At 42.0% G+C, this 11,640-nt stretch overlaps 1 protein-coding gene across 1 annotated transcript; it reads right to left on the bottom strand.

The window, feature by feature from the left end:
• Positions 1-253: 253 nt before the first annotated feature.
• LOC138970327 (uncharacterized) lies at positions 254-9,169 on the bottom strand. The gene is made up of 6 exons (XM_070342805.1): positions 9,020-9,169; positions 8,006-8,230; positions 7,478-7,566; positions 6,853-7,018; positions 6,193-6,371; positions 254-5,537 (listed from the first exon to the last, which is right to left on the bottom strand). The coding sequence occupies exons 1-6, from the start codon at positions 9,110-9,112 to the stop codon at positions 3,425-3,427; spliced, it is 2,865 nt and encodes a 954-aa protein (XP_070198906.1). The 5' UTR covers positions 9,113-9,169; the 3' UTR covers positions 254-3,424.
• Between the last annotated feature and the right edge of the window lie 2,471 nt (positions 9,170-11,640).

Below are 11,640 nucleotides of genomic sequence, written 5' to 3'. Positions count from 1 at the left end.
AGGAACCCGGGGTGTAGATAGAATAGACAGTAAAATATTGAAAATAGCTGCTCCTGTAATAACAGACACCTTGACATACATTTACAACTTATGCATTACCACTTCTTATTTTCCAACAGCATTTAAGCAAGCTAAGGTAATCCCTCTGTTTAAATCAGGTGATCCTTCTGATCCTTCTAATTACAGGCCTATTTCAATCCTGTCACCACTTTCAAAACCCTTGGAAAAACATATATATAAACATGCCTTAGCACATTTTGATAAAAACAATTTATTCCATCCAAAACAATCTGGTTTTCGCAAAAAGCACTCATGTCATACAGCTCTTATAAATCTAATTGATCAATGGCTAACCAACATAAATTCTAACAAATTTTCTGCAGCACTGTTTGTTGATTTTGCAAAGGCGTTCGATGTTATTGATCATTCTCTTCTCATTAGGAAATTGTCAATATATGGCATGCAATGCACCACCATTAATATTCTTAAATCTTTTCTTTTAAATAGAAAACAAATTACATTTACTAATGCATCATATTCAAATGAAAGTACTTTGAAATATGGGGTCCCACAGGGATCTGTTTTAGGCCCATTATTGTTCTCCATTTATGTCAATGATTTACCACTGTACATACATAATAACTGTGAGTTGTTTGCAGATGACACTACTATTCATTCTAGTCACCATTCCATAAATTATTTATCAAAAACTCTACAAGAAAGCATTGATGCACTCCTGAATTGGTCAGAGTTAAACCATATGTCTCTTAACCATACTAAAACAAAATTTATGCTAATAACCACAAGACAGAAACGACAAAATCTATTATCGAGCATTCCACCTCTTTATATTAAAAATCAAGTATTGGAAGAAGTGTCTCACCACAAAGTCCTTGGGGTAAAGATTGATAATAATTTATCATGGCATGATCACATTGATTACATATGTAAGATTGCTTCCCAAAAAATATATCAGTTATCAAAAATAAAACATTTCTTGAATCTCCACTCGCGAAAGATTTTTTTTTACAATCACATCTTGTCAAATATTGATTATGCATCCACTGTGTGGGATTGTGCAAGTGCTAATGTTTTGAAACCTTTAGCCAGTCTTCACAGAAGAGCAGTTAAGCTTATTATGCTAAAAAATCACACTCCTTCAGAATCTGATTATACAAATTTGCAAGTATTACCATTTCAAAAAAGGTTAATGTATAATAAAGGTGTTATAATGCATAAAGTGATGTCAGGATATGCACCGGAGACATTACGTGATAATTTTATTTTGAGCTATAACAGACTAAAAATCATCACACCGACTCCACGTATTGACCTTTTCAAATCAAGCCTTCTATATTCAGGTGCGGTCCTATGGAACTCACTTCCTATTTTTCTTAAGCATAAAACAAACACAGACAGCTTCAAAAAAAATTATATGTCGCACATAATGCAACTAAACATGTGCTGAATGGTTCAACAATTCATTTAAAATGTATGTGCATGTTAAACTAAATTATAATAATATGCAGATCTAAATTAAGATATGTTAAAAATTGACATATTTATTATTGGAAATTGTACTTAAAATGCAGCATGACAAATTTATATCTGTATATATATATAATGTATTATAAGTTTGATGTGATAGTTATTTGATTATATTGTTTTCTGTTCTTGTTGACCCTATATTAGGGCGAGGGCTGGATGTAAAAAAGCAATATTCTTGCTTATCTATTACCCTCGATAATAAAGATTTTGTCTTGTCTTGTCTTGTCTTGTCTCTCTCTCTCTCTCTCACACACACACACACACACACACACACACACACACACTCACTCAACCTTTACAAGGGAAACAATCACAAACATTATGTGCAAGGTTTACGCGATCACATATAGTTACTGCCCTTAGTCCAACTGGGTGTGTGACAGAGAGAGAGAGAGAGAGAGAGAGAGAGAGAGAGAGAGAAAATGACCTGGAAAGAGGTTTTCAGCGATTAGGTGAGGTCGTTATTCTGGCATCAAGTTTTTTTAATGGGCTTTCCCGCGTACATTAAACATTTGAGAATAATTTGCAGGCTTCATCAGGGCAAAATCTCTCATTACATACAGCCTTAAAACTCATAACATAATTATTAGCACCGCTCCTTCAATTTTACTTCACTAACATCAATTGTCGTGCGATTCTGTGGAGATCGGATTCAGCACGCTATTTTCAGAATGCACGACAAGAACGAAACGAAACGAAACAAAACGAAAGAGTGAAGTGAAGAGTGTTTTCCAACGACGTACACCATCGATAACTCTAGCAACATGAAGGAGCGGTTTGGGAAATTCGAGGCTTGAAGTCTGTAGGCCTAAGTATAAATACTTCTAGATTTTTGAATAGATTTCCCTTTTCATCACAGGAGCTCGACTGGGCTTGTTCCAGTCGATCACAACATAGAATATATACTGTATACTCTCTTTTTTCAGAAGAAGACTTTGTGCGACGTTGCCTCGACCTACTGGCACAATACGGAAAACAAGGTTTCCCGGTCAAATCCTGCAACCATCCTTGAACCATGTCCTCCTAAATGGCACATGCTTTCATGCTGTCTTTCTGAAGATGTCGGAAGACGAGGTTTCTTATTATTTATGTGCAGAGAACTTACAAGAGCGTCCAACTGAAATTGAAAGGTAATGTGTATATTCACAACTATTTACATTTCGTAGTACAACGTTGATCTCAGCAATAGTGTGAAGAATGTAGAGTGAACAAAAACAGTCAACAGATCACAGCAAATCCAAAGGGTTGAGGCTTCGATCAAACCCTAATCTTTCTTTCTTTATTTGGTGTTTAACGTCGTTTTCAACCACGAAGGGTTATATCGCGACGGGGAAAGGGGGAAGATGGGATAGAGCCACTTGTCAATTGTTTCTTGTTCACAAAAGCACTAATCAAACATTTGCTCCAGGGGCTTGCAACGTAGTACAATATATCACCTTACTGGGAGAATGCAAGTTTCCAGTACAAAGGACTTAACATTTCTTACATACTGCTTGACTAAAATCTTTACAAAAATTGACTATATTCTATACAAGAAACACTTAACAAGGGTAAAAGGAGAAACAGAATCCGTTAGTCGCCTCTTACGACATGCTGGGGAGCATCGGGTAAATTCTTTCTCGTCCCAACCAATATGGGACACCCCCTAGCCCGCGGAGGGCATCAAACCCTAATGCCAAAAGCCTGATGCCTGATATGAAATGGGCGAAGTCCACTTTACGAACCTTGCTGCACGAAGCTTTGACACTGAATTTTTGGTACTTCAGGACAGCTTTTATAAATATGTATTTTTAGTTCTTTTAGTTATGCGCTATAGAAATCTCCTTAATAAAATGTATTTCCTTATTTGCGTACTTTCTCTGTCCACTTAAGTAATTCAAACCCCTTTCGTGCCTTCAGTGTTGTGTCCAGTGCATGGTGTCAGATACAAACTTGTGGAAGAAGCATGCTCAGGCTTGTTATTTCGCCGGGAAAGAAGACTCAAATTGTTTCTTGGCTGTTGGTCTAAAACTCCACTTCTTTGGGAATCGCTTGGATTCAAAGTTTTGACAGCACAACCATCAAGCGTGTCTCTGTTTCCCACATTGCGGTAGATGGTCTCATTTTTTTTGCTGGTGTGGAAACAATCTCGATCATCGACTTCGGCAGTGTTACGGTTAACGCGTACTGACTCCTTACTACTTTCAGCGTCGCAGTAGATGCCGTCACCGACGCTGTCATGTTGTTCGTGATGAGACTGAAGAGCAGTATTGCTGTCGTGAAGACCAGAAGCTTCGCCAGCAAACACATCATGCGGGTCCGCTTCTTGTGTGGAGTTCTCATAACACACATCAGTGCCTTCAGCGGCATTGCCGTGACACAGTGGACAGTGGTCTGCAGCGTGTCCACCCTGTGCATGGAAGCCGCGGTTGTGCAAAGCGTGCTGAAGTTTTGTGAAAAAATCGGTCTGCTCAGGTTCGTTTTCCGAGTCTTGCACGTGGTGACGAACCTCACCATCCTCACGGTCGTCGCTGTCGAATGACCAACAACAGGAACCAGAGACGTCCGACTGACTGAGGCCGTCAGTGCTGTCTTCATCGAGCCTTTCGGTGACGCTGTCACGTGTAATTTGTTGGCGTACCTCCCTTGGGGTGACCACGTTTTGTGCATGCAGCCTGGTACTGGAAGTCGAAGAGCAAGCAGCATGGTGGTCTTTTGTGTGGCCTGGAATTCCATCCTCCAGAACTATGCTGGTTTGACTACCAGGTCTATGCTCAGATCTACTGCTTGTGGCTTCGATCTCAGAGGGGAAGCTTCTTTCGTTTGGTAGGGAGTCACGATGTTCCTGAAAGCGGTCGAGGTTCACAGCTTGGGGTAAGCTTGTCTGGGGTGGTGGCGAGTGGGACTCTTCACCTGCTGCGCTTGTCAGCTCCGTACGTTTACCCTCCCCCGGGTGCGTGTGTAAATGTTGATGAGACGATTTCCTTTCACGGAAACTTTTGAAAGAAACGAATTTCTTGATCGTGTTTTTAAACCCTTTTTTTATTCGACCATGGTCTGATTTGCCGAACTCGTTCGGTCTGGCTCCCGAGTTATGCAAGGGATTTGAAAATGCACCATTCTGCCCCAAATCTTCTTCAGCGTCTACGACTTCGTACACGGTGCAGTTGGACATGGGGCGATGGGATGTATCCCCTGCAGCAGCTGAGCATTCATCACTGGAAGTCGTCTGACCCTGTCCCGACTTTTCAAACGGGAAAAGCTCGTCGTCTAGGTTTTCGTAGAATGTTGACTTCTGAGTATTTGTGGGCTGTAGCCCAACAGACGATTGCTTAACCGAGAAAGAATTGCTCGTGCAGACACCTGTGATCGCTTCGGAGGAGAGGATACTGGAAGCTCCAGTGCTGTTTGTAGTATACTGGTTCAGATCTGTCTGCTCTGAAGAGTGAAGACCGGATTCATCCGCTTCTGTCCCGACGTATCGGCTCAAAGACGTGCAAGGCAATTCCGTGTTTGGATCTTCGGTGTTTTCGGGCGGGATAATGCTGGATGCTCCAGTGCCGTTTGTAGTAAACAGTTTCAGATCTGTCTGCTCTGAAGAATCAAGACCGGATTCATTCGCTCCTGTCCCGCCGTATCGGCTCAAAGATGTGCCCGGCAATTCCGTGTATGGATCTTCAGTGTTTATAGGCGGGATGATGCTGGATGTTCCAGTGCCGTTTGTAGTAAACTGTTTCAGATCTTTCTGCTCTGAAGAGTCAAGCCCGGATTCTTCCGCTCTTGTCCCGGCTGTTGTCAACATGCGATCAACAGGCTGCTGGAGTCTTACACTCTTGCTCTTTTTGCGCGTAAGTCGTTTGTGCATGCTCTTGAAGAGGTTGGGTTTATGTTCGGCCGCTGGTTTCTGAGTGCTGTGTTTTTTCTTCTTTCTCAGTTGAACATGGGGCGGGAGGTTGCTGTCTTTTGTTGAATGTTCCGCGCCAAGGGTCTCCTGATTCCTGGCTACCTCGCTGAAATGACAATAGTATAAAAAAAATTGAGAAGAGATTCAGGAACGAAGAAGATATTAAGTATGCGAACACCCTCATCCCAACCTCTCGCATACAAAAACGCTTGTCCAAGAAACTACGGATCAACTAATACTTCTGTTTGTCAGAACACTTTCAAAATAGAGTTGTAAATCGTTTGTAACCTTCCTTTCGTAACCTGAAACGCCAGCGGGGGTAAGTGGCTACGCCAGACCTTTAAAACAATTAAATCTTGTTCAAAATCATTTTCGGGAGAGAAAAAAAGTACACATCAGTATAAATCTTAGCTATGAACACAATCTGCATGCATCATATTCAAAATTGCACGCGCCGTTTCTGTTCGCTGGTTAACCCAATATCTCCCGCTCAACAAAAAAGCTATTAGATGTTTTTGAAAGAAGGATGGAATATTCGTGGATGGCGACCTGCAAGTGTAACCCATATTGTTATACTTGTTTAGAGGACTGTGTGGAAAATGTCTGGGTTTTTGAATGCTCTAGTTTCTGTGCTGATGAATGTGTGAGGTGGATGCTCACTTCCAAAACATCAAGTTTGCGTTTTCCTTACTAATATAAGAATACAGACAAACATAAAACACAGCCAAGAAAAACACTAAAGGCCAGGCCTGTACACTCACATGAAGGGCATGGGCAGCGGGCCGTCCGCGCTGTGTTCTTGCAGAGTGTCCATCACGTCCTGAGCACTGGGTCTGTGGGCGGGGTCAGGGTGGCGGCACGTCAGGATCAGGCGGTACAGCCAATCAGGGAAGCGGGACGGAAAGGGCAGGGGTATCCCATCTCGCACGTAGTTCACCACCTTGCGTCAACATGCATGCAAGGTAGATCAGTATTACAAAACATGTCACTTAGGAACACACGGTACCAAACAATCATATTTAACAGTTGAATCACCACAGAAAACACACACCTGAATACTGCTGTTAAAGTATTGTACATGCCCAAAAGTGTGTGTGTGTGTGTGTGGGGGGGGGGTGGGGGGGGGGTGTCTTGGGTTTGATTTCCAAAAACCTTCTCCCAGAGCTTGCAATAACAATACAGATGACAAAAAGACACCATCTTTTTCAAGTCTTTGGAAGGCTTTGTGTGTTACACGTATTCTCTAATTGTGGAGAAAAAAACACCGTTTTTGAACAGAACATACAGACACAAAATGTAATAAGTTGCCTCCCTTGGGGTATAGAAACGTTATTTCGCATTCGGTGCTCAAGCCCACCATTAAAACTCGTCAGAAAAAATTCTGAACAAAAACACGCCAAGAATCTGTTGTGTAAGGTCACCTGGTCTTTGGCGGTGTTGGCACAAGGAGCAAAGTCTCTGTGAGAAGCAAGGGGGTCTCTCTCAGCCAGTTCTCGAATGCGGAAGAATTGCCAGATGACGGTACCCAGCATGAAGATGTCGTTCTCTTTCCCGTACTGACCGCTCAGCAGGACCTCGGGAGCCAACCTTGAAAAAACAGCACAGATATGATACGTGTCAACCAAAGCGTATTCAAAATCCCCAAGGTCGACCTCTGAAAGCTTAGATGGGTCTCTCAAATATTCGTCCACTTTTGGCGTGGCTATTCAGAGACTGCAATTACGGCATTAGTATGAACTTAACGGGTTGCCTCTTTTGCAGCCTCTTGTCATTATTCGTTAGCATGATATCTCTGTATCTTGTGAAGAGGTTTTGAATCAACTAGAGTCTGTTTGGTTTTTTTACATCTTTGGAACAACTGTGGGGGGTGGGCGTTTACAAGGTAATATACCCTATTCACAGTTTTTGACCCAAAGAAGGGGGTTGGGCGTTTGCTGGATAATGGGCGGTGACAAGGTAGTTTACGGTAATAATTTAGTACAGCGTGCGTATTCATATGAAACAAAAACTCCATAATTCACACGATCTGTTACATCATACGCCTACCATCTGCGGCTGTCCTCAAAAACCTCGTCAATGTAGTAACGCTCTGAGGATTGCAGTCGGTGCGCACGTCCTATGCGGGGAAGTGTAACCTGACAACAATACAGAACAAACATGTTACATTATGGTTTTATTGGTACGTAGCATTGTACATCCAATATCCATTCGAGCCTAAAAAGCTTATCAATGAGCAAACACATTTCTGCTAAGTCAATTTAAAACTGAGCTAAGTGCAAGACCTCTTAAAATAAGATAAAAATGCGCTCTTAAGATGTCTCGGCAAGACCATGGATGCTGAAGGATACGGATCAAACAAACAAAAAATCATCGTAAAATTACACCATCCAACGGCAGTACCGTGTTGCAACGCTTATTGTGTCCTGTTACGATAGATAAACATAGACATAATTATTTTCAGTCTAAAAGTAAACAAACATACATGCAAATAAATGTTAAATAAAGTAAATGCAGCATTAAGAATTGAATAATTCGGCATCAGGTTGATTTTTGTCAAATAGAAACCATTGGCACCTGTCCATTGCTGCAGTCGATCAAGATGGCGTCAGGCTTGAGGTCCCGGATGATCCAGCCTTTCTCGTGCATGCCGTGAACAGCGCGAGCCAGCGAGATGAGGGGCACGAGTACGCGGCTGTCCAGAGGGTCTCCATCTTGCATGTCGTAAATCGGACACTGGTTCAAAAAGTAGCCTTTCTCTGACGCTGTCTGGAAACTGATGCTCGGTGGATATTCTCTTTTCTGCACGCAAATACCAAACATGGCTTGCAAACGGGGTTGTGTTATCTCCCTTTGAAGTTGGCAACAACAATAACTAAACGTACGTGTAAAGCAAACATACACGTGGAAGATTAAATTACCTCTTTGTCAATTACGTCAAATCACACGCCAAGAGATTTTATGAGTCGATCTTGCCTTATTCTCACTTTCATTCAGTAGCCTTCTTGCTTCCTTTCCTTACTTGTTCTCGTTACTTGAATGTACTATGCATGTGCCTTAACAACAACAAAATCACCATGCAACTCTTTTCTTAAATACTGGACATCTGAAGACAGAATGTGGTGGGTTTTTTTCTAAGTTCTAGATACTATCAGTCGTTGATAAACAATGAAGTGAAAGAGAAAACTATGTTTTCAAGAAAAACATTGGAAAGTAATGGATACAGAATTTTAGTTTGGTTTTCGTAAGTTTTAAAGTAATTTGGTAACTTAAATACTTCAGCAGTTCCCAGTTATCCTAATTTCAAAAGAGGATTATTTTATTCAAAGACCGGAGCGTTAAAATGGTTCGCTCTATCATTCTCTGTTTTCCTGTATCCACAAATACGGTACATATGCGCTATTGTGGTTCCATGTCTATATAAGAAATTCGCAGTAAGATACTTCCCAGCAAAAGGCTTCCATGTGGTTCCGGAATAAGACATAGTTGCACCTTCCCTTTCGTCTTTGTTCGTTTGTCAGAAAGATAGACATTGAGAAATAATAGGGAGATGCAAAACGGGGAGAGGGGGGGGGGGGGGGAGACACGTACGTGGATAGTCACTCCATTCTCCTGACTCAGTCTTGGCGAGCATTCCTCTGAGCGATTCCATGACGTCACACCCTCCAGTTCGCTGGCCTCCATGGAAGGCAGCACGTCCCGCACGAACTTCGATGACACGACCTCGCGAACTAAAGTTCGGTCGTCCTGAATGATCAAAATCAAGTTACTTTGAGCACACATTTTTAAGAATTTAAAAAAAATGTAAACCTCTGTGTGTGTGTGCATCCGTTTTGAGTGAGAGCGGCTTGCAGGGCCAGTCTGCGTTGATCTCACATTCCAATGAATCCAACGGCTAAATGGAAGACCCAGTTACCAAGTTAACTTGACAATTTCTTTGTATCCTACATGCCTACCTCCAATAAACAGATTCCACATTGAGTTAACGGTCGTCCTCTCTGGCACTCAGAGATAAAAACAAAATTTTAAACATACACATTTGACTATATATCTATGCATTTTCATGCCAAATCTTCTAAGCTTGGGTGGTGTCAAGCCTGTACCTACAAGAAAACGCTGAAAAGAGACTCATTTCGCTTTTGCAACTTTCATGGTTTATTTGTTAATGAGCGAGTACATTCTGGTCAAGGATATAGACACACAAATGTGATTCTTGGCAGAGGGAACTATCCAAAACCAAATTTAAACATGTGCATACAAGCGCACAAACATGCAGGGGACCCCCTCGCCCCCCCCCCCCCTTCTTCTCGGACTTTCTGTTCCCCAACTCTGTACATTTCATCATTTGCTTCTCCCGTTTAAGACCTCTATTTCTCAGATTTCTTCAGGTCTTAAATCTTTCTTTCTTTCTTTCTTTATTTGGTGTTTAACGTCGTTTTCAACCATTCAAGGTTATATCGCGACGGGGGAAGGGGGGAGATGGGATAGGAAAAAGGGGGAGATGGGATAGAGCCACTTGTTAATTGTTTCTTGTTCACAAAAGCACTAATCAAAAATTTGCTCCAGGGGCTTGCAACGTAGTACAATGTATTACCTTACTGGGAGAATGCAAGTTTCCAGTACAAAGGACGTAACATTTCTTACATACTGCTTGACTAAAATCTTTACAAACATTGACTATATTCTATACAAGAAACACTTAGCAAGGGTAAAAGCACAAACAGAACCTGTTAGTCGCCTCCTACGACATGCTGGTTAGCATCGGGTAAATTCTTTCTCGTCCCAACCAATATGGGACTCCCCCTAACCCGCGGGGGGAAGGTCTTAGATGAAGAGTTGCTCCTCTGTATACACAAACCCAAACCAAAAACTTACAGTGTTTTCAATGTAGATCTTGTCTATTGTTGCCAGCTCTTCTTCTGTGACCATGACGTCATTTGACCCCTGCCATATGGTCTTGCGAGTGTTGTCGTAAAGTGTCGAGTTCTTGCCTGCACACATAAGAATTTAAAAAAAAATATTGAATGTGTGTCATATGAGTGGAAATTACTTAAAAATATAGAAGAAAGTCGTACACCAACTGTTTTCTTGTATTCCACGTTTGGTCATGGTCATGCCCTAGCTTCTTCCTAAACCAGTCTGACAGCTTTCTGTTAGATTTGTACGTTTGATGAATTTATTTCTTAAACAGCCGGCCGTGAATGGCTTTTAAAAACTTCATTCATTAAAGCCCGACCTCCTCTACAAAACTTTCCCTATTGTGGTTCCACAGCCTTTATCAGCTAAGCTGTCAACACAAGACCTCGTGCTAGCGGTGGTTTGTTTAGCGGAGTCAATTGAGCGTTTATAGTAGTGCCAAGACCACATGTTTGTTACTCTAGCGCTCCCATGCTATCGCCGACTTCTGACAGCTCCTGTAGGCTACCGTGTACCCTGGAACAAGGAGATTTACGATGCAGGAGCTGTCAGAAGTCGGCGATAGTGGGATGGGAGCCGAGCGCTAGATAAACAAACAGTCTTGGCACTACTATAAACGCCAAATTGACTCCGCTGAACAAACCAACGGGCTTTAAAAACAAAAGTCCAACTCTGCACGTAAACTGAGCAGTCAGGATGTTGAGTTTTGGTATGTGTCCAAGTGAATGAACGGCCTTATTCAATGTGAAAGCCTGGCCAGATATGAGATGGTGGGATAGATCATTAGCACGAGAAGGACTGACTGCGTGTATCCAATTGTCTTTAAACTTCAAACCCTGCTTTGAAAGTGCATTATATGGTCTGAGCTGAAAAGTTCAGGTAATTCTAGGCTTTCAATACATGTGTTTATAGCTTTCTCACCTGCGTCAATCAGTTGCTGAATCGATGTCGGAATTCCCTGCAATTGAAAAATAAAAATAATTAAAGAACAAGACATAACTGATGTGAAATCAGGAAGGTGCAGAGAGAGAGAGAGAGAGAGAGAGAGAGAGAGAGAGAGAGAGAGAGAGAGAGAGAGAGAGAGAGAGAGAGAGAGAGAGAGAGAGAGGGGGGGAGCGAGAGAGAGGGAGAGAGAGAGAGAGAGAGAGAGAGAGAGAGAGAGAGAGAGAGAGAAAGACATACATACAGACAGACAGAAACACATACAGACAGATAGAGACAGACACACAGAGAGACAGATGCAGAGACCGACCGACCAACAGACAGACAGAGACAGAGTAAGAGACATGGTCAGT

This window comes from Littorina saxatilis, linkage group LG1 (assembly GCF_037325665.1).
Source record: "Littorina saxatilis isolate snail1 linkage group LG1, US_GU_Lsax_2.0, whole genome shotgun sequence".
Classification (NCBI taxonomy): Eukaryota; Metazoa; Mollusca; class Gastropoda; order Littorinimorpha; family Littorinidae; genus Littorina; species Littorina saxatilis.
The sequence above is the reverse complement of the archived record's forward strand: the minus strand, read 5'-3'. Positions and strand labels throughout refer to the sequence as shown.

What these genes read in the sequence shown, in the direction of transcription:
- LOC138970327 (XM_070342805.1), bottom strand. Translation starts at nt 9,112, where the DNA reads ATGGAGGCCAGCGAACTGGAGGGTGTGACGTCATGGAATCGCTCAGAG. An exon ending in TCGACTGCAGCAATGGACAG is followed by an intron (nt 7,567 to 8,005) that starts GTGCCAATGGTT and finishes TATTGTTGTCAG; the next exon opens with GTTACACTTCCCCGCATAGG. An exon ending in CCAACACCGCCAAAGACCAG is followed by an intron (nt 6,372 to 6,852) that starts GTGACCTTACAC and finishes TGTTGACGCAAG; the next exon opens with GTGGTGAACTACGTGCGAGA.